Below are 24,422 nucleotides of genomic sequence, written 5' to 3'. Positions count from 1 at the left end.
GCTGGGTCTTCAGTCTTCGTTGATTAAAAATGTGACGAATTAACGATAATTGAGGAAAAAATTCTAATTCATTCCAATAATTTACGCGAGCATGGAATTTACGCGAGCACGCACGCGCGCAAATATTCGATTATATAATGAATTCTAATACACTGTCCATACTAAGTGATGTTAATTATAAAATATAGTTGTAAACCCAATTAAGTGTGTGAAATTAATATGCAATGTACGTAACACATATATTTTGCATGTGTTCACCGGGAAGATTATGAAACAAAATGGACGGTGTGTACCACGTGACTTTCGTAAACCAAGGAGCGGAATGTCGCAACTCTTTATATATATGGCTCTGGCTGTATAAATACATAAAAGCGAGAGCATTCCAGTGGAGGCGATCTACAACCTCTGAATTTGCCTAGTAACTAAGAATTCGTCGAATGAGAAATAGTCTGTATTTCTCTTTTTCTTTATTCTTTTGCGTAAAACTAAACTTTATATCAATATTTTTTCATTTTTTATAATAAATATAGTAATGCATAGCCTATTTCAATTAGTGAAATTTTGCCGGGAATGGGGCTATAAGTTCTTCAAAATTCAAGGTTTTCCCCTTTTGAAAACGGTCAGAGGTAAATGTTCTTATTCTTATTACAGTAAATAAGCATATTATGTGTGTATACGTACTTTCGTACACAAACTATGTTTACGACTTCGATACCAAAAACAGTGTTTTTAATTTTATTTGATTGAATGCTTAGCCTTTTTTGTGTGCCAACGTAACTGTGCCTAGGAAGTAGCATGGCTTTTTAGGCCAGGACATACACACATACATACATACATACACACATATATACATAGACCTATATAGGTCTACGTAATAATAATAATGATAATGATAATAATAATAATAATAATAATAATAATAATAATAATAATAATAATAATAATAATAATAATAATAATAATAATAATAATAATAAGTTGCACTTTTCGATAACTCTCTCCTCCCCTGAGGGCCACTTCATGTCCTCTGCGGCCGGTAAACAGGCTGACTTTCATCTGTCCATGACAGGGGCCGAGTGGACCAGTACAACGGGGTAACGCCCTACTCGTCTCGAAAGATGTACTGGGTTCTTTAAAGTGCACATGAGCATTTGTATACGGTTTATAGTCCTTATCCGAGAAGACTTTAACTAGGAGCGAGCCGGCCGCGAACCCGTGCCGATATTGTTGGCTATGGTTACGGTGCCCCTGTAATATACATTCCACAAAATATGTAGTCACTAAAGAAGTATATTTTTAAAGTATTGGTGGTAAGTCAGGGGTTCAAATTCTACCATCTCTGTTTCTAGTGAACAAAACATTCCTAAACAGAGCTTCACGTATAGGCCTACAGTAGTCCTTACACTCCAATCACCCACCTTACTGCAGATCATTATAAACGTCTCATGATTGTATTAATCGCAATAATAATTGTTATTATATTTTGATATTAATTTATAAGTTTAATGTATTTTTATATTTTTCTTATAGTTGCTATTGTAATCGTCATCATATTTTTATACAGATTTTTGAATATTAATATTGATGTTTTTTAAATTGTAAACCATTTCAGCCTTGGCTGCTGTTTTGTTTGTAATTTGTTTTTTATACCGAATAAATAAAAAACAAATAAATAAATAAATAAACTGGTAGTTAAGATGTTTTTTGTTGTTGTTATATCTAGGGTCCCGAATGATCAGCTTCTGCTGAATGTTCCACCTTTATTATTGTTCAGATAAAATGATAACTCAATAATATACTGTATAAAATATTTGTACTGAGTTTGCAACAATTTAGATGCAATAATTCAGCAGCTTAGTAAAGTGATAATTAGATTTTGTACTTTTATCAATTGTTATATTATTGCTTATATTTTAATAATATATATTTGTACAAACCTATAATTTTACTTTGCATGACCTAATCGTTTTAAGTTCGGGCTCAAGGTTCTACAAGCCTAATTTTATAAACGAATAACATCAAATAAAAGTTCATCTATGCAACGATTCTACACAATGCTTTTGGAGCTTACAATAAGATAGATTGTCCTAAGTAGGATTTTGTAGGTTTATACATTTTTATATTGCTTAGGCTATATACCATTTTAATAGTAGTTATATAATATGTGTAAATTGGAAGGTAAATCCATAACGAAACTTTTTGGTAAAGAACTTGTATATGTTGAAAAAGGCTCTTATCTTGGTCACATTCTTACATGCGATAGTTGTCATGAGGCTGATATTCAAAGACAGTATAGGTCTTTGTGTATTAGAAGCAACTCTCTTAATCGTAAATTTATAAAATGCTCTAAAGATGTTAAATGCTGTCTCTTTCGATCATACTGTATCAATTTGTATTGTGCTGCTTTATGGTGTGATTACCGTCAAAAAAACATTAGATCTCTTAATGTATGCTACAACAATGCATTGCGTCGAATTTTGAATGTTCCTAGAAACAGCAGTGCTAGCATAATGTTTGTCGACCACGGCGTCCCATCTTTTAATGAATACATGCGAAAATCAGTTTACAGCTTTATGCAGCGTATGCTGAGTAGTAGCAATGTTCTCGTTGAATGTGTTTGCAAACATATGCTTTTAGACTCTAAAATGTATAACAGATGGAGTGGTATTTTGTATGCATAAGTATTAAATATACGCAATACTCATTTTTTCATATATATGTATTATTGCGATAGAAATTACAGTTTAGTCGTTAGGGATTTTTGTTTGTTGTTATTATGATGCTTAAACCGATTATAGATATAGATATGCAATTTTCGAAATAACGAATGAAATGAAATGAAATATATTTTTTATATATATTTTTTTAATTAGATATGTAGGATTTTGTATAAATACTTATAGCATGCCTTATATGTTTTGCCTAGCTTATGTATTTTACAATAAAACTGATCTAACAACGAAATGTTTAGAAAATATTATATTGGTCATTTGATCTTGAATTTTCTCAATTTCTTCTATTATCGTTCTTGTTTAGATGAATGCAGCCTATATATCAATGGTAACTCTATACATTTACTTTATACATACAGTAGACCCCTTCTTTGGGACACCCCTATTAAGAGGACACATAGGCCTACTAAAGGAACTCTTTCGGCCACGAAACGAAGAAAAGGATATCTTCAGTGGCGTAACGACTATGCACTCTCGTGTGGCAGTCCGCAGGGCCCCCGACCTCTAGGGGCCCCGAAGACCTAACTACATGGTCTTCGATCTAGCACCCTGAGCCAAAATGGCTTTATTGATACATAACAGCATAATGTGTCTCTCCTTAGGCATCGACTGTATATCATATTATGTCCAGTGCCGCGGCGAGTTAAAGGGGCCCATAAATGTTTAAATTTTAAGTCTGAGCTGTGTGAGTGCCACTTCCGGCCATCTAGAGGTACCGTAATCCTAAATATTCTATTCTTCTCCATTAGTGAGTGTCCCTCCCTGGTCCCCCTCTATTTCAAACTCGTGGATCCACCAATCCACCGATCGTTTTTCAAATTTTGTTTGAAAATAAATGAACGCCACATGCACCATTCTACTTCATATATTTACATTCTGTACTGAAAATTTATGCAATCGTGGTATTGTTAATAGTTTAATGCAGGCCTGCTTTTCTATTGTTGTTAGTTGTATAAAATAATAATTTAAGCTTGTTCAATATGAAGTCCACGCCGCCACGATCACCTCCGCCCCACCATGGTTAGTGTAAATACGGTAATTGGCAAACAATTGAGCTCTCCTTTCTCTCACTGATGGATGGCCACTGAACTCACGGGTGTCCTTCCTTTTTCCCCTTTCCTCCCTTTAACTCAAATTTTCCCACTCTTATTTATTTTTCGAGTTGACCGACGGGGGAAGGGGGAACGGGCCCTCATCCCCCCCCCCTGCTGGATCCACGTCTGGTCATACTTATGTCAATAAGGTGTGGTTAGAACCTGTCACTTTTAATCTACACAGATCGATAATGGTCAGGCTTTCCTATTTAAAATTCGGAAATATTAGATCTTGGTTTTGTTTTGTTTTTTTTTTTTTTTTTTTTTTTTCATTGTTTTTTTTTTTTGTCTTTTGTGGGGATCACCCACCTTTATTTGTCCTCTTTTTTCATGGTTGATCTTTCTTTCCATATTTTCACTTTTTACATAAATTCTAAATATTTTTTTTTTTACTTTTTCTTAAGTTGCTATATTCAAAATAGCAGGCAATACATATTTTTTAAATTATTTTTTTTTGTAATCCCATTATTTTCAGATCTTGGTTTCGACGACATACACACGGCCTCACAATTACGCCACTGCATAGCTATCTTTTAACATCATGGCCATGTCTCCTATGCAGGAGACACCCCCAATCAGTGGGCACTTTTCGATCCTGAAGGTGTCCCATATTATAGGTTCTGCTGCATGTAAAAATGACTGCATGCACCACACATTTTAGCTTATATATAAAGGCTAACTGATGATAATTAATATATCGTAAAGGTGGCCAATAACCCCACCACTTACGGTACGGCACTCCTTCGTTAGGCCTATTTTATTTTTTAAATAATATATGGGTACGGTATGTTGGAGTGTGTTAAAATAAGGTCGACGAGGATTCATACACATTTACAAATTTGACCCAAGAAACATGACAATGCGACAAAATACGTTGTTAATATCATTGAATAACAATAACAAGTGATCCTGGAGTGGACGTAGCCAAACACCACAGCATAACGATTGTCAGCAGACATCAAAAGGATATAGTGGTCATGTGATAGGGCTTAATATCCTGGAAAGGAACATATAGGGCAATCATGAGACAGCCAAACAAAATGTGATTAAACAATATTAAATAACGTGCTGGATTGGTAAATCGAAGGCCGAAGATTTGCAATCAATAGTGACAGAAGACAGTCATTATACAGGGTGCCAAATTTAATTGTAAATATGTACCTTGACATTATTTCTGGTCAAATATCCTCCCTTAATTACAATTTTTGTATTATTGCCCTTAATATTAAGGAAAAAATTATACAAGTTACCATAATATTTATTTATAGAGAAACAAGAAAATATGATTGGTAAAAGCATTGTATCTACTTGAAAATAATTTATGTTATTATTATACACGAGACAGCCAAGAGAAGTGTAATTAAACAATATTAAATAACGCTGTGGATTAGTAAAATAAATCTAATGGCCGAAGAATGTTAATCAATAGTGACAGAAGGCAGTAAATCTTTGAATTTGAATTGTTTGGTCTTCATGTGAATTCCCGTAGTTTGCGTTCTTGTCCTGTTTTCAATTTTCCTTTTAGTAGAGTTGATGTTTATAAACGTAGTTTTCTTTCTAGGATTCCAATGCAATTTAATTATATTTCTTCTGCTAATGATATTGACATGTGTTATTATTATCATTATCATTAGGCCTATTATTATAATTATTATTATCATTATCATTTTTATTATCATTATTATTATTATCCTTATTATTATCATTATTATTATTATTATTATTATTATTATTATTATTTTAGTATGTATAACGTTCATAATAATTATAATAAAGTAATATTATTGGTTGTGACAATGATACTGATAACGATTTTGTAAAAGATATTGGTAATAACAATAACTTTAAAGTGATAATGACAATAATTAATGATTTATAAAAATAACTCTTAAACGCATCTGCGAGTGCGAAATATATGCCTATAATGTTTTGCGCGATTGTGCCGATTACATACGAGGCTGTGGCCGGTGGTTTATGCACGATATTGTGATGCAAAACTACCAATATGCTGATGACACTGTTATATATAGAAATATAAGAATCAAAAATGATAAAAACCGAAAGGTCCACTGATCAATCTAAGATAAGATAGTATAATACATACTTTAAGTATCGAAATGCACGCCAATATCGTGCATTAATTACGGTATGTCATATAATTAATGTCGAAATATTGAATCCCGACACATGGAGTATGTATTATACTAACAATGATAATGTAATACTCCAGCAAGACCTGGATATTATTTATAACTGGAGCTTGATGAACAAAATGGAACTTAATCCATTAAATCCAAAACAATGAGAATCATCAGATCAAGTAGATCTCCACATGTATAGGCCTAACAAATTGGACAAATATACCTTACAAACGTAACCAGTTATAAATATCTTGGTGTAATTTTTACCTCAAAACTTGATTGGGGATTGCGCGTTTCAAACACTAAATCCAAAGCATCTAGGGTACGTGACCCGCATATCATACCAAAATTGTACAACGCTTTAGTTATAGATAATAGGGCAAAATTACACCTTTAGTTATAGTTAATAGGGTAAAATTACACCTATACATGCTTTAGTTGTAATTTAATGCAGACCAAAAAGGTCATTATTACTTCTCTTGAATCAATCCAACGCAGAATGACAAGGGCCCTACACACAACGACTTATTATCACAAGCTTAACATCTGTTGAAAAAATCTGCTTGGTTTTTGTTGCAAAATGCCTTTATAATTTATATTCAATTCCTCGACAAGATTGTATTCATTTTAATACTAGACATACTGACACACTTACTCGCGTACTAATTGTTTTAAATTTCAGTTTTTTTCATAATTTTCCTACAGTTTGGAACAAACTTCCCGTTGATGTCCGAGATGAAATTGTCTTTGGAATTTTTTTTCTTTTATCAAAACTATTTTATGCTAAGCAATAATTCTATTTTAATATTTCGTAAAAATTAAATAAAAAATTCCATTTCCATACACGAATGGTAATTTGACAAACAAGGCGTCTTCACTTGAAGTGATAGCGGAAACTAGGACGAACCTGAAGGAAGTGATGGCATAGAGGATTGGAACTCGTTTCCTGAAAAACCCGGAAAAAGAAGAATGATCGATTTAAACTGAGTTACACACTGGAAGAAGTACCAATAGAATGTCATCGCTCATATAATCGAAATTTTCCGCTGTAATTGTGTGTAGATGACAGATTATATTTTATATTTATGACTGTTGAAATAGAAGAATGATAACTATATACTGTATATTAACAGCCCTAACTTTAACCAGAGTAGCCGAGAGTAAAGTATGCGTTGCAGATGATGGTAAGTTTCATTTTTTGTATGACTATTTTCATGTCATCGGCCTATGTTTGATGTTTCAATATGACACACTGAATCTGATACACTGAATCAAATCACCGATTATTTTGTGTTGAGTCAAAATTGTTCAAAATCTATTATACCTTTCTTTATGTGATTACCATCGACGTCAAAATCCAAACATTTTGGTATAATAATAATAATAATAATAATAATAATAATAGTAATAATATGATAATAATAATAATAATATAACAATAATTATAATAATAGGCTATCTGTTACAACGACGACGTTACATGATATTTGCATGAATTACGACTCATATTTAACTTCTACATCATATTGTGGAGGCGGAAGGGGCGCACGCCCCTCCCAAAATACTCGCGCCCCTTTCCCCTGGCTCCCCCTAAAAATCAAGTTGTTAAAAAGCACCTAAAATCACCGTATTTTGTGAGTTAGCGCCCCATCAACTAATCATCGAGCACCCCACCACTTCACCTTCGCACACCCCCACCCCCCGCGACTCAGCACTCGCACTTCAAGGGTCCTAGACGCCACGATTCTAGCTCAAATCGACCACCATGCCCATGTGACTCCCTCCCCCATTGGATTTTTCTTTTAAATTATAAAAATATATGTCAAAAGGCAGATTCAACAATTTGAGCTTCAATTTCCAAGCGGTTTTAAGTTAATGTGTTAGCTTTAGAAATATAGGTACCACGCCCCCGTTTTCATTCCTGTATTGGCTTCTTTTACGTTGTATAGTTTTTACCAAGCTATTGTGTATCTTCTCGAATATCTAAATAAAATATTGTAAATTGCTACATCAACTGATATTTGGCCCCTATTTCAATAAATGCTATTCAAATTTGTGTAGCATATTGTATTAAAATGTTAAATGCCGCTCCAACACCCCCACCCGAAGCATTGTGTGAAAATAGATTTTTACTTTTTCGGAGGGCCGTATCTTATCATTCTTTTAAGCACGGAAGTTAAAATTAAACATGTGATGAATATGCTCATACTTCTACATATATAAAAAGTTTTTAAAGGACTTATAACAATAATGATGGGGTCTCGAACATGCAGGACCATTGACACTAAAAATACCTCCTACTTTGACCGACACTTAAAATTGTGAAATTTATACCAGTATACAAACACATATAATCATTGTTTCTCAAAAAATAGGCACTTTTTTCACATTAGCCTCCACGTGTGTTTACATTCAAATTTATCAATATGATTTAACAATGGGCTTCTTCTACCATGGATCTCAAACCACCAGGACTCTGCAAGCTTTACAATTTTAACATCTAAAGATTTTACTTTCTCTTAGCTGCTTTGTCGAAGTTAGCTGAGCTAATAAGAATACCAATCTTAGGGAGTTTTTAATAATTCTGTTACAGGGTTTTATTTTAAATTTGTGTGGGGTAAACTCTACATCATAACACGTCTTTTGCTTGTTTAAAGCCACAGTGAAGAATAGGACAGCGGAAATCACACAGTGATCGATTTTTGGCGCTATTCATTTATTTATGGGCCTACAGTATATCATTTTGCTTATTTTCAAACAATCTCCGTGCACATTACCAGGGGATTGCAATTTTTTTTACAATATTGTAATGTCTTCATCGAATTTTTATTAGGCCATGTTTTAAATATTTGTTTAATTATTTTGTTTTTATTCACGGGCCTTGAGGGCCAAGTTTGGCCCATGGCCGCTTATGAATGACCAGGGCTTTAGTATGTTAAACGTCGCGATTAGTTTTGATAAAATAGAACAATTATTCATGATCACTCATAAAAGAAGTTTGGCCTAATTAAAAACGGAAATATACAATTCTACATAATTTATCACTGGGTCTAGACCCTTAACATCCAGGACATGATTTCCATGACCTCTATTAACCGTATTTTCCTTAGACAACTCCAGACTTTCATCATAGTTTACTGAATATTTTTTAAAACCAAGTAATGTGACCCAAATATCTTATCCTTGTCCGGTTCGAGGGAGAGACTTTTACAGAAAGGAGGGTTTATTCTATACCACCTCACCACCACGATCGTGGCCGACGTAAGAAAATTATGGTTATGGCACCTCAACAGAAGCCCAAAATAGCACTCAGACTTAATTTTTTTTTGTGTCCATTTTTGAAAATAATTTTGAAAAATTTAGGAGGATCCGGGCTGGCTGCCTCCTCTCGTTAATCTGTCACTGGATATTATAGCCTAAACCTTAACTGTTCCCTAAACCTACAGTCCAGTGGCGGCGCTAGAATGAAAGGAAGAAGGGGAAGAGCTGTAGCCCCCACCCCCCTTTTTATGTGCGAAAAACAATTATATTGGATAAATGTAGGTTAGTGAACGTTAATTATGCATTTACTGTGTCCTTAAATTGAATAGTAATTTTGTGTTGAAATATGGCAGGCTATAGGCCCTATGTTTAGGTATAAGTTGTGTAAGGCTACTGGCCTTACTAATTACCGAAAGGTCCACTGATTAATCTCAGATAAAATGAGTATAATACATACTCCAAGTATCGAAATGCACGCCAATGATATACTGTAGGCCCACAAATAAAATGAACAGCGCCAACATTTACTAATTAATGTACATAGGCCTATATTTTAGAAATGTCATATTTGTGACATGTTGAAGATATTACTGTAGATTGAAACAGAAAGTTTCTAAATAGCAGTCACTTTATGCTAATGTGTTGTCACTTTTATATTTGAATATACTCCAATGATTCTTGACGTCATAAAGTCTCAGCCTCACTAACACAAATTGATACATTTGGAGAGAGAGATAGAGGGGGTTGGGGGGGGGGAGAGACAGCAAGGTACAAAATTTAAAATAGGCCTAAATTTTGAGTCCGATAGTGCCATTTCCGGCCATCTAGAAGTGCAATCGACATTTATCAAAATTCGTACATCAGCCCCAACCATGGTTGGGCCGGCTGGGCTTAGATTGTTTCTATTTTGAATTTCATGACCCGGCACTGATTAATGTTGTACTTTCGTGGCGAATCATCTTCTATCTATAATCCTATTGTTGGGATATGGACACTGAGTTCGTGAAAACTTTTGTCCAGAGAGGTCCGCGAATGCACAAAAGTTGGGAACCACTGCCTTAAGCAACATATATATTTGAGCTAAATTTACTGTGGATATTTGAAGACTAAATTCATGCCAAATACATGTACAGATGGTTATTTATAACCTCCATTCCAGACGCTTATTTATTTACTACAGTTACAGTACGTTAGTAGGCCTAATATGTAAAAAAATTACACTACAAAAAATAACTGATGGCACGGCTAGCGAATGCGGTTAGTTCTCTCACGTAAGTAAACATCGTCATGTGCTTCTCTGGAGCTTCTCTGGCGATAAAAGTCATTATTTTTTCCTCAATTAAGCTGAAATTTGGAATTAATTATATTCACATCATTAGATGGAAACTTCAATGATCTATGTTATAGTTTTTCAGACCAGTAGGTTTCGAATCCCAGACATTAGCTGAGGAGCTCGGTTGATTTTTTCTATTGTGATTGTAGGCCTTAAATAGATGGCAATAAAATACAGCTTTGTAGTTGTAGTTAATATGAAGCAATATAATTTATTAAATCAAATATTTCAAACACGCCCTGAAAACGTTACATTTCATTTCAGTAATAAACATATTAAATAGGCCTACAAACATAATGATATTGACAATGGCAACGAATATTTGAGATAAAATTACTTTATAAAATATATATAATGAAATAGCCATACTATCGCTTAGTGACATTTCGTAGGTTACATTTTATCATGTACAATTTATTTATATTTTAGATCGATATGATCGCCTATTCTGTTTGGAAAGTTTTCCGGATCTGAATTCGCTAGTTAGGGTAAAATATCGCGGAGAATGGTATTCTATCTGCGGGAAGATATGGTCAAAAGAAGGTGCCCACGAAGTTTGTATGCGACATAATCATATCGGGAGCTACGCAAGGAACGTGTGGTCCGAGCCGGCTGGGGACGGTACATCCAAGAAATTGGCAGTCATTGACTGGATATGTATGAAGAAGGGTTGCAGTACATGTGAAAATTGTATGAACCTCATAGATCGAGAACCAAGTACCACAAATGGAGATTCATGTAACGAAGTTGCTAGAGTACATTGCCAAGGTAAGGGGCATAGGCTCATATTATTTTTGGTTCAGGGTCTGTCATCCCTGTGAAACTGAAGCAAAACGATTTCGTTAAAAATGTTACCAAAAAAAAAAAAAATTAGACCTAACGATAAATACAAATATAGGCCTATCATTTCCGTATAACTAATTATTTGATTCCAGAGAAAGTTACAGTTATTACATAAACATAGATGTTATAGGTTATAATACTTGCACCGTTCACTTACGTCATTATCAAGGAAAACAAATAACTTGTGTAACATTTTATTTGATGGTTGAACATAACATAATATACCGGTATGCATTCATTTATTTAAATTATATTATTTAGTATTATAAAATGAGTATAACTAAAGAGTATAGGGAATAACTTGCATACTCATTTTATAAACAAGCCTACATAATTTATCATACTGGCCAATAATATCATGTTATATATTCTTTTTATTTATTTCAAGATATACGCGTAACAAGAAATACGGTCGGTCCTAGAAGTGGCTTGCTGGAAAAATATCTACCTGGCAATCAACTCAACAAAAAATGGGGAACAGTGTGTCCATTAACGTGGAATATATCTGAAGCAAATGTAGCTTGTAATCAACTGTTTTCGTGTCCAGCACAAGTTGCATTAGCAGAGACCAAATATCGTACTAGTATTGCTGCTTCGCTACCGATAAACGTGCGATTTTATATTTGTTACGGCCATGAATTGTCACTAGACGAATGTGTATCCAAGCTTGATAACACTTCTTGCGCAGAGGGCGATCAACGCCGGGCCGGTCTCATCTGCAGAAGTAAGTAAGCAGTCTTATTTTATCGAGGGCGTTTTAAGATATATAAGCCTACTAATTTGCAGTGGCGCATCTGGGGGAGGGGTCCACTCCGCCTAAAGAAACTCGCGTCCCCCAGTCTCCCAATTAAAAATGTTCAAAGCAAAACATCACGCTCAAGCAGACAAAAATCAACCATAATACCACCGCCCGTAATACCATACATGAGCTTATGATGGAGAAAATGTATCTTATACCAGCAGATTCATAATCATTCATACAAATCTCATTCGCACTATTATTTTCTTTTCAATTTTTTAACTTCCACATTTAAGATTATCCAATTCTTCTTCTAGTAATGTTATTTTAAGGGGTTCTGAGACCATTTCCTTCCTACATTTTTTCTCGATGGATTATGGAATCGGAACCAAATTAGAAGAACATTAGCTGCTATTATTTTCTTTTCAGTTCTTCATCCTTCTCCTCTATCTTTCCTTTTTCTTCCTCCTACACCCCACTCCCAATGAAATTTGCAAGCGCTTTGTACTAACATAAACAACATCTTTGCAGGTAACTGTGCTCGGCCAATACAGGCAGCCAACGTGTTGATACATCCCGACAGAGATGATTACGCGCCAAATGAACATGTTTATATCTCTTGCGCCCCAGGTTACCGATCGCAATTTGGTGAAACAGAGAAAATCATATGTAAAGAAAACTGCAGATGGGATGGACCAAAGATAGAATGCAAACGTACGTAGGCCTATGACCAATGAAACAAACAAGTATTAATACTTCGTAGTATAAAAGATAAGATAAGAACGTGTTAATGTCACATTAAATTGAATTGAAATTGAAAGTAATTGCTCGTCAAATTTACAACATAAAAAAAATAAAATAATTAAGCAATCAATCAATCAATCAATCAATCAATTAATCAATTAATTAAGATTTAAATAAACTCTTCTACGATCTTCTCACTTTCAATCTGACTCGGCACTTTAGATTTAAAAGATTTACTACGACCTCTCGCATTCAATTTGTATTGATAACTTTTCACGATTAGCAAAGATTGAATGTGTTGGTAACCTCAGTTTTATAGAATCATCATGAGCTCCTCACATTGAGTCTGTGTTGGCAACCTCAGTTTTAAAGGAATTATCAAGAGCTCATAACATAACATTGAATCTGTGTTGGCAACTCAGATTCAAAAAGAAACCTAACAAGATTCAATCTTTGTTGGCAACATCAGTTTTAAAGGAATCATCATGAGCTCCTCACATTGAAACTGTGTTGGTAACTCGGATTAAAAAAGAAACCTCACCTCCTCATAGATTCAATCTGTGTTGGCAACATTTTATTTTAAGAGACACTCAGATCTCCCTACATTCAATCTGAGTTGGCACTTCAGATTTAAAGAAATACTCATGACCTTCTCGCAGCTTTTCCATTTCTTGTAAATGTTTTCTATTGCCTCGACTTTCTTAAATTTGTTAAAGTATTTTGAATTTCACATTTTGTTGTATGTACCGTGTTGGTTATGATTGCTTGGTTTTTCACGCCTTTTTAATGTACCTGGTTTGATGTTTTTCTTGTAAAATGTGCTCCATTTCAGTTGTATACCGCCTTTGCACGTTTTTTTTTTTTAATAAAGATACCAAGATATAGTTACATTACAGAGATTATAGATAAAGATTCGAGTGGTTATTGTTTTTTAGTTGTTTTTTTTTTTTGTTTTTCTGTAGCCGTATGCGATCCACCAGGTGAAGTTCAAAATGGCACGTTTGCTCCTCAGCAAACGTTCTACTACGTCGGTATGTCGGTTAATTTCACTTGTCAAGAACATTTCGGACTGAACGGATTTTCCAAGTTAACTTGCCGGGAAGATGGAACATGGAATCGAAACTTACCGGAATGTATAGGTAAATGTAATAAATTATACCAATACTCACAGAAGTCCTTAGATCAGCCAAAGTGAGCATACCATGCAGCGGTGACACCTACAGAGTGTGGGCATGGTTTGTTTTTCTGTAGCCGTATGCGATCCACCAGGTGAAGTTCAAAATGGCACGTTTGCTCCTCAGCAAACGTTCTACTACGTCGGTATGTCGGTTAATTTCACTTGTCAAGAACATTTCGGACTGAACGGATTTTCCAAGTTAACTTGCCGGGAAGATGGAACATGGAATCGAAACTTACCGGAATGTATAGGTAAATGTAATAAATTATACCAATACTCACAGAAGTCCTTAGATCAGCCAAAGTGAGCATACCATGAGTGTGGGCATGGTCGGGCGTCGTTCAAAATTTTTCGGAAGTGGTCCAGGCACTGACAATTTAGGAGTACCGAAGCGATTTTATAGTCTACTAGTGTTAAAAAAATACATATAAGCCTATTTTTTTTCTCTCCGACGAATTATTTTTTTCCTCCGACGGGGAAGGTGGCTGCCCCCCTCCCGCTGGCTCTACCCCTACATTAAACTCATTTTAATTATAAACGAAAGGTTGTAAGCTCCACCGGTGTGACTTTTCGGTCGAGCACACAATATTGGTTGTAGTCTCATTCAGTCCAGAAATGAGAAAAATTGTATAACAAATATTTCAATGTAGAACCTATACCTCCTCTCTCATAAACCGCTCCTCGACTGTTTCTGGTTATTCATTCCCACTCCCAAAAGAAAGACTCCACAAAACTCCACAAAAAAAATCTCTTTAAAGACGCCTTATTTTAAGATTAAGAATCACTCTTCTTCGTTGTATATAAATAGGCCTTAAAATTGTTTGACACTTCATGTTTGTTTTTCTTTCCAGATGATTTAACAGCATTCCGAAAAAAACTTGGAGAAGATGATGGTAGGTTTGTTAATATTGTGTGTTATGCATGGATAAACAAATAATAATAAATAAAATAGCAATCGTAAACAGGGGTGGCGCCTGCAGGGGAGGGGGATGCCAGGCCCCCAGTCGGGGAGAGCTTCCCCCCTCACCCCGTCGGGGAGAAAAAGCACAATTCGTCGGGGAGAAAAAAAATATATGTATTTTTCTACATGTTAGTAGACTCTAAAATCGATTAAATAAGCATTTGAAACCCATAAATTGTCAAAATTTTCGGGACCACTTTTGAAACCTTTTAATCGAAGCTCGACCACGCCCACTTTGGTTTCGTCGGGGAAATCTGACCCCTCGTCGGAGCCCCCCCCCCACCGTCGGGCAAATCCTGGCGCCACCCCTGATCGTAAATATAGTTTAAAAGAAAATTCTCTGTTCAAAAAAAGCATATTTAGAACCAAGAGGATGCCTACACACTAAAATGTTTTATATAGGGGAATGCTCCAATAGAGGTACCGGTACGCCTCTATTTATTAAATCTGTAAGGTTTAACCATCAGTATGTCACGGCTCATATATATTGATCTCGTAAACAGGAACAATTAAAAAATTGTATTATGCTCCGACAATAGATTGTCGTGGAAAGTACACTGTGAAAATACTGTACGCAAAGCCAATTATCGCCTATACTTTCTAAGAAAGCTTTCAAAGTTCAATGTCAATCATAACATTTTAACACTGTTTTACAAAGCAGTTATACAGAGTGTCCTAATTTTTAACTTAATTTGCTACTATGGTAATTTAACTTTGGTGTTTAACTACAAGAAGGAGTAGTTTGAACGAATTGTTAAGAGGAGAAAACTATGTATTAAAGGAGATATTGAACTGGATTCAGTAATGAAACTTTACCATAATCGTATGGAGCAGGAATTATGTGCAATAAATGAAGGATAAAACACACCCACTGCATACAATTACATTTTAACAAAAGTGGCTTTCGGTTACGAGTGCTAGGCCTAAATTCAAATACTTGCCGATACAGAAAGTCATTTACTCCAGATGCAATATTCAATTTAAATTTTATAGCAGAATGCTAGATTTTTATATTTTTTTCTTTGCTAAAATGGCTGGTTTGTCTCTGAGGTAGACATAGTAAATTTTAAACAATTTTAAACAGTGATTTTTATTGACTTTTTTACTACAATACTTTAATTGTTAATATCTTAACGCATTTCTCGTCATTGCCAAGTTGTTTTGTCTTGAGGTTTTTCATATAATTTTATCCGTTTCTGTTGGAAAGGAAAAACAAATTTCCTATTATAAGATGGGGCAATAAAGTGTTCTTTCAATCTTAAATATTAAATAATACATGCAAAATGTAATATAATGACTATAAGTCATCATCATTAGTACAGAAGTAACGTCATGCGTCATGTAACATAACGCTTACCAATACTTTGAGCCATTTGTTTCTGTCGTAGGATGTGTTTGTGCCTTTTCTATTGCGTGTTCGATTTAATTTTTAACCTTCGCGGTCCATGTTAATTTTGATCCTTCTTTTGGTCGCCTAATGTTTCTGTGTACTTCTTTTATCGTGATTTTTGCGGGTGTTAATTATGGAATTCTTAATAGGCCTAATACTAATAGGATAATACGCATAATCATGACAATACTTTTATCACAGACCTTATATACCCTGTATATAGGGCCTGTGCTTTTATTATTTACAATTCTGCATAGATAATGGTATTAATAAAATATATTTTTACGATTATCTTACGCATAGAACTTGGAATGTTTCCTGCTATTGTGGCTTCTATAGTAATGGCGTCGGCATTTCTGATGGCTTTGATTTTCTTCATTATCCTAGTAATTCGTCGGTAAGTATTATACATTTTTATTGTGAATAGACCTACTTATGAACCATGATTAGAAGTATAATCTGTAGAGGAACTAAGGAGCTTCTCGTCGAGCAGATTCTGGAACGTAATTTGGCAAAATCTACGTATGCAGAGAACGTAGGACGCCAGGCAGGACGGTCACGCATGAGTGATTCCGTTCTAGCGTCGCGTCGTCGAACAAATCAAAGGCTCCCTATTATGAATAAAAACAGGCACACACTGCGCCAACAAATTTCAGATGGATTAGTCACCACCTAAACCCACTGGGGTATGGTGTCCTATCACAGGATTATGTTTCCCCTCGTGACGCGGGTCTGGTTGATGAACTAATATTTTCAGGTTAAACATTTTTAAATTAGGCTAACTTTACTACAGGTTATTATTTTAAAGTTTAAAAACATGATAAAATGTAAACAAGGTGGGGCTACAGCATGTTGAAAACCCTCCCAGAATCTTCCCCCCACCCCCACAAAAAAAATATTGAGTTACAGCAGCGTGTAGGTGTACTGTACTTTGCTTACGTTACCCCTGTCCAGCATTTCAATGTTTCACATATTGTATTTTATTGTCTTGTAAATGCTGGTTGAATAAATAAATGAAATAAATATTAAACGAAGTAAACGTAAGGTAAACAAACTTTCATCTTAATTTTATATCTAAATACTTCTATCAGGAAAAATGTTTAGCTCATTATACAACTGACATTTTGTTAATGCATTAACATTAATTATTTTCGCAGCGCCAGTGAACAATACGACTATGAAGACTCAATCGAGAATGTATCACAGAGAGAAGATGACTTGGAAATTGATGAAATCAAGCAAATAGAATAAATTGAAATTGAAAATGGAAACACTCTACATGGTGTAGATACAAGGAAGCCAGCAAGAACTAAACTCCATCAGGCCATGCCAAAATCTACATAAAAAGAAGATGCATTGTAGGCCTATCATCTTTTTTGATACTATATCATCCCATTTTAAACAGGAATTATAATTTTCTAATAGAATTAGCGACGTAACATTTCGTCAACATTGAACCAGCGTATCCGACGTGTTTACTATACTGATTACGTATGGGAACTGGCATGGCATATATTGATTTATTACGAATGGAGTTGAACAGTTTTGTAGTTAATATGCCTGCCTTACAATCCCAGACTAAAGGATTCAATTACTGTCAATGTTACCAATTTTTTTCCCATGATAATCAAGCACCTATATTGGTCGGTGCGCTACCTGAAGTTTCCGCGACTAAGGCAAGTGCATAATTTAAACAAATTCCAATTTGACAATGTTTAAAATTAATTAATCATTTGTATAGCATTTTAAAAATATTTTTATATGTATTTAAGACATCCTGTAGATGGCTTTACTGTAGTTGTTGGATGTTTTAAATTAAAAAAATAATATATATAATTGTTTATGAACTTTCAATCTTATGACCATTTTCTTTAACTTAGTAATGCAAATACTGTATACATATTATATATACTACCAGTACTGCCCAATTTAAATGGGATAATTTTTAATTTGTGCAATTATTAAATAGTATATTTCTATTGTGTTTTCTGTGTTTATTAGATTTTTATAAAGTACAGTAATTTGTCTTGGATACTTCTCATCAAAACTTTTTAAAGTTATTCAGGTTTTCTCTTAGCAAAGTAAACTTAATGTTATGATTCGAAAAATATTTGTGTAATTGTTATGTATGTTGTATATTTTAATTGTATAACCAAATACAGTAAATCAAATAATTATGTTTATATTATGCTGTGTGTTTGTGATATGTAAAAAAACATATGCCCCAAAGTCATATTTGAATGCAGGACGTACCTCCCAGATGCCTTAACCAACGGAATTTATACTTAACTTTCTGTCTGGTTCTTATTCGTCTTAGATTACTTCTCATTAAAGCTTTTTAAGTTATCCAGGTTTTCTCTTAGCAAAGTAAAGTTAATGATTCGAAATATATTTTTGTAATTGTATGTTGTATATTTTAATTAATTGTACTGTATAACCGAATAAATCAAATAGGCCTAATTATGTTTGTATTATGTTGTGTTTGTAATATGTATAAAAAAAATTTTTTTTTTAATTTCCCAGATGCCATAACCAACAAGCTTAATACCTAACTTTCTGTCTGGTTGCAGAGTTACGTTAAAATTTGAAAAACGGCAGCCATTTCCAACGCCATCTTTTTGGAGTACTCTTTTTGGACCTTCCGGATAATTAGTTCATGCTATACCTTAAAACCTGAGACAACTATACACGTGTATAGTTGTCTCAGCTTAAAACATGTTTAGACACTCAATTGTTCTTCCAAACTCTCGGGTTGCAAATTGTGTAATAATACAAGATAGACGGAGAACATTGTTTAGGTTCAATTCTGAAAGATCGGTAGATTTTTGCTCCAAGTATTGAAATACACGCCATAGTGTTGGATTCAATATTTCGACATTAAGATATTTTTATATGTATTTAAGACATCCTGTAGATGGCTTTACTGTAGCTGTTAATATATATAATTTTTTATGAACTTTCTTGATTACTGTACTGGTACTTGTAAGCACTTAATTTTTTGGGTCGGCAAAAACATGGTGCACGTCGCCAAATGTTTTAAGCGATGGCCGACAAAATTGGTGACATGGTCAAAAATATGTTCCCCATCGCCAGAAAATCGGAGACCTATCAACAAAAGTACTAAAAACGAAACTGAAGAGAGTATATAAGAATAGTTCAGTTTATTATTACAACTGTAACTGTTTAGGTTTAAATCCTAAAAACATTTTGGATTATTTAGACCCCTTGGCAATATAATTTCTCATGTTGCCAAGAAAATGCTAAGTGCTTTTGGTATACGATATAATAGAGATTATTCGTTTCTTACTCGTCTTCGCGATCTCATCTGTCGTTTTAAACGAAACAAAATGAAAAAAATGCCTGTCCCAGTCATAATGATACAGTCTTCCAATATGTTTTATGGATCTATTAATTTGCAGAAAAAAGCAAATTTGAGATTTTTAGAATGCTCAAAACCCACAAGAAAGTTTGGCACCAACTGGGGTAGAATTTTCTACCAATATAGCCGAATTCACTATGAAGTGCGAAGTGGGGGAGGTGTAGGTCAAATCCCTACACTAGCCACTAATCTAGCAAATTACTAAAATTATTCTTCCATTTGACATACGATCAACTCAACTGTCCATTGCCCTCCCGAAAATCTGGTTTACTTGTTGTGCTTTCCATTGCTATGCTTACCACAATCGGAGTATTACAAGAAGACAGAAATCATTCAAGTAAACAAACTAATTCAATATTGTACTGATATTTATATTGTTATAGTTCTCTACAGTTTTATCTATATACTTTATCTATTATTTTCATAAATCCCTGATATATCTATCTATCACTAATGCTTATCTTTATTTGATAACAAGGTTCATTTTATATAATAACCTAGCAACACCACATCAAAATGAGCATTTTCTTCAATAAACAATATATTACATTAAGTTGAATTATGAATTGATTTCCCGCACAATTAAAAATCGTAACGGTACTGGGTTTGGTCTACAGGAGTTTGTGCTTCGAACAGGTCATTCCATTCTTAGAAGAAACCTTTCGATGGAGAAAGTGTACCTTTTTAGCAAGGTTTGCCTAGGTCGAAACTAAACTATATAAAATTAATTAGAAGATTGAAAAACGTTATTCTTATTAATGAACACATAAGGATTACTATGTTCATTTTTCATTGATCTAATCTACGTAAATTTACATTTAGAATTTCATTTAATAATTATAATTGTTTAAGTATTAATTTAAAAATACAAATATAAAAGCATGTTTTAAAAATTAACCAGTACAGCTGGGATAATAATTATACCAGTAAAGTTATCAATTTGTTAAAGTATGGTTATCAAGGACAACTGATCCATATGAGCAATATTATAAAATGTTCTATGGTAAAAAAATTACAAAAAAAAATTCAATGTTTATGCCTTTCTCCAAAAAAAACCCAAAAAACAAAAAACTAAAAAACACAGTTGAACAAATTTTCATTCATTCTAGCCAAGTACAATAAGATTGTTTAGTAAATACTTAACTTACTTCCTTTCATGTCAATATACAAGTTTACAAAAACCAGATGTTTAGTTTTATTTCTTCTGTGCATTACAGGTTTTATTGTAGGAGGGTATTTCCCACTGATCTCTACTATAATAACTGGACTGCTCATTGGCTGGTTTTAGTGAGGCCACCGACGCCATGTTGGAGGGCCTGAGTGACGTATCAGTTTAGACAAGTTGCTTTTGGCATTTGTTTAAATTACATGTACACTATTGTGAAAAATTTCAAACTTTTTAAGAATACATTTGAATTTAACAAAATGATTATTTTTCAAATCATCTAATCTTGACGTGGCTTTTTATGCAGCTTAAAAAAGCGCAATCGAAGTTATTTGCATTGTTTGGATCGATGTTACTATAGCAACGCAACTCCGCTCACTCTTTTCTAAACTGCATAACAATCGCGTCTAGTGTTAGATGGTTTGAAAAAAATTCCCACGTTAAATTTTAATTTATTATTGAAAAGTATTGCAAGACTCGTTATTTTTAACAATAATTTAAATAAATGCCAAAAGAAACTTGTCTAAACTGGTACGTCACTTAGGCCCTCCAACAAGGCATCGGAGGCCTCACTTTTTTCTGTACAAGGATTGGCCAATGAGCAATCCAGCTATTATAGTAGAGATCAGTGGGTATTTCCTTGCACATAAGCTGGTCTTGCTTATCTGTGCAGTGGGCAGATATAGGCATATATTATATAACACGTACATTGACATTGATGACTGCTTCTTCTCTAACGAGTAGTCTTAATAGGGAGCTTTCCATTGTACGACGTCGGGTAGGATGCAGAATGTAATGACGTCACTAAAAGTCATCTGCACATTTGAGAACGTTAAGGTCACCTCGTTGAGTAGATTCTGGAACGCAATTTGGCCAAATCTACATATGCGAGAACGTAGGACACCAGGAAGGACGGTTACGCATTCCGTTCTAGCATTGCGTCGTCGCAAAAATTGAAAGCAGCTTAATTTTAAAAGCATAAGGTTGGTGTGCAGGGGTCACAAGTTGGAAGAACCCACATTCGGGAGATCTGTTTTAATGAGCTATCTTAACACTTCCAATTATATTTTGCTGTGCATGGTGTACTCATTCGCACTGGGAAACAATTGATAATACAGATACTGTAAAGGCCTGTTTATACTTTAACGATAACGATAAAAAAGCTAAAAAGTGATTGTTGATATAGAAAACAAAAGAAATAAGAGAAGTTTTTACACTAGAACGATTAGATAACAATTTATCGTGTATACGATAACAAAATATTTTAACAAATCAAATCAGATGACGTCATAATCATGAAAAAACAATAAAATCGTTGCTACTACTACGATTTTAATGTTTTTCCATGATTATGACATCATCTGCTTTGATTTGTCAAAATATTTTGTTATTGCATAACTGATAAATCGTTATCGAATCGTTCTAGTGTAAAAACTTCTCTTACTTCTTTTATTTTCTATATGAACAATTGCTTTCTAGCTTTTTTATCATTATCATTATCGTTGAAGTATAAACAGGCCTTAATTCAGTTGTTAAAAACATCTTGAATTTGAGGGAAAGTGGTTATTTTCTGGGAGAAGCTTGAGGGCAACTTGGGACCCCTGGATGATTTGGTAGAATTAGTTAAAACAGGGCCGCGAACGAGAACGCTTCTACCGTAACCCCAAAATGTTTCATGTATACTGTACGTTCAACAAAAATTAATGAAAATTTTAAATAATATAATAAATATTTTCTGGAAATCACCTTCAAAATACATTTAAATGTACAGTATTGTTAGTAGGGTCATTCCGTGCCAACTCAACAAATTTTCAGAAAATCATGGCTGGGTACCGTCTCAGATTGATATCTAGACTAACATTTGGCTGTAGAACAGGAATATGACATGACTTTTGGTATACCGGACCCCGTTACGAAAATATTGGTTCGTAAACACCCTAACTTATTTGGTTGTGTAATTTTTCTTCCATTTTTAGACCCCATTAAAATACCCAAATCTGTTATTAAATGGGTCTTATGCAACAAATTATTAATATATAGTTGGAAATGTTTCACCACAAAAAATTCCGGATTTTTAACTTATCATTTTAGGGGGTAATCGTAGGTCAAAAGGTCATTTGGGTCAAAAAATGCACATAAATGCCTCATTTTCATGGTGACCTTTGACCCTGTGGGCAAGTACGCTTGTTGTTAAATCTTGCACCATTAATTAATTTACATATGATGATCAGATGTTCCAAATATCAGCTTGGTGTCTTTATCCATTCATGTTTAAAAAGGGATTTGAAAAGGGGTATATTTTTCAATTTGCGACAGTATCAGTGCGTAAATGTGATAAAATTAATTTTTGAATAACGATAATATTAAAAATAATCTGCCTAGACCCTTGAAACTTATAATTCTAAAACAACTTTATGTGCTTATTTCAGGCATGCAGTTCGTTAAGTGATATAGCATTTCATTAGTAAGATATGTCCCCCAAAAATGGCCCAAGTGCAAGAATTGCGCAATAAAATTGTATTTACTGTTGATTTCAAATGAGCATATTATCCGTGTACTGTCTAGAGCCGTGATACCTTTCATTCTAGGACAACTTTTTGTGCTGATTTCAGTTATGCAGTCTGTTAAAGGGATAAATTGTTTAATTAGTAAGATATTTTGCCTCAAAAATGGCCCAAGTGCTAAAATTGCGCAATAAGAAAAAGTTGTCTTAGAATGAAAGGTTTCATGGCTCTAGACCATTCACAGATAATATTATGCTCATTTGAAATCAGACTGCATAACTGAAATCAACACAAAAAGTTGTCCTAGAATAAAAGGTTTCACGGCTCTAGACAGTACACGGATAATATTATGCTCATTTGAAATCAACAGTAAATACAATTTTATTGCGCAATTCTTGCACTTGGGCCATTGTTTGGGGGACATATCTTACTAATGAAACCTATATCCCTTAACGAACTGCATGCCTGAAATAAGCACATAAAGTTGTTTTAGAATTATAAGTTTCAAGGGTCTAGGCAGATTATTTTTAATATTATCGTTATTCAAAAATTTATTTTATCACATTTACGCACTGATACTATCACAAATTGAAAAATATATACCCTTTTTCAAATCGCTTTTTAAACATGAAGGGATAAAGACACCAAGCTGATATTTGGAACATCTGATCATCATATATAAATTAATTAATGGTGCAAGTTTTAACAACAAGCGTACTTGCCCACAGGGTCAAAGGTCACCATGAAAACGAGGCATTTTTGTGCATTTTTTGTCCCGAATGACCTTTTGACCTACGATTACCCCCTAAAATGACAAGTTAAAAATCCGGAATTTTTTGTGGTGAAACATTTCCAACTATATATTATTAATTTGGTGCATAAGACCCATTTAATAACTGATTTGGGTATTTTAATGGGGTCTAAAAATGGAAGAAAAATTACGCAACCAAATAAGTTAG

At 34.0% G+C, this 24,422-nt stretch overlaps 3 protein-coding genes across 4 annotated transcripts in view; 2 read left to right on the top strand and 1 right to left on the bottom strand.

Moving 5' to 3' along the window:
* Positions 1–6,661: 6,661 nt before the first annotated feature.
* On the top strand, positions 6,662–14,118 carry LOC117108620 (scavenger receptor cysteine-rich domain superfamily protein-like). The gene is made up of 5 exons (XM_033250703.1): positions 6,662–7,151; positions 10,991–11,329; positions 11,793–12,128; positions 12,675–12,857; positions 13,850–14,118. The coding sequence occupies exons 1-5, from the start codon at positions 7,073–7,075 to the stop codon at positions 14,080–14,082; spliced, it is 1,170 nt and encodes a 389-aa protein (XP_033106594.1). The 5' UTR covers positions 6,662–7,072; the 3' UTR covers positions 14,083–14,118.
* Position 14,119: 1 nt separating this feature from the next.
* On the top strand, positions 14,120–18,875 carry LOC117108552. Its single transcript, XM_033250596.1, has 4 exons — positions 14,120–14,315; positions 14,916–14,957; positions 16,719–16,812; positions 17,573–18,875. Exons 1-4 carry the CDS (start codon positions 14,120–14,122, stop codon positions 17,664–17,666), a joined length of 426 nt encoding a protein of 141 aa, XP_033106487.1. The 3' UTR covers positions 17,667–18,875.
* Positions 18,876–22,406: 3,531 nt separating this feature from the next.
* LOC117108625 (death domain-containing protein CRADD-like) overlaps positions 22,407–24,422 on the bottom strand; it is an 8,445-nt gene continuing 6,429 nt past the window's right edge. Inside the window, exon 4 of one of the 2 annotated variants that reach the window (XM_033250714.1) lies at positions 22,407–22,737. The gene's annotated coding sequence lies outside the window, so the exon portion shown is untranslated. Of the gene's footprint in view, positions 22,742–24,422 lie in introns of both variants that reach the window. The other variant, XM_033250712.1, reaches the window with a different exon arrangement.

Source organism: Anneissia japonica, unplaced genomic scaffold (genome assembly GCF_011630105.1).
Source record: "Anneissia japonica isolate Jap-2015-1 unplaced genomic scaffold, ASM1163010v1 scaffold287727_len1644234_cov201, whole genome shotgun sequence".
Classification (NCBI taxonomy): domain Eukaryota; kingdom Metazoa; phylum Echinodermata; class Crinoidea; order Comatulida; family Comatulidae; genus Anneissia; species Anneissia japonica.
Note: the sequence above shows the minus strand (reverse complement) of the source record. Positions and strands in the feature narration are given on the sequence as shown.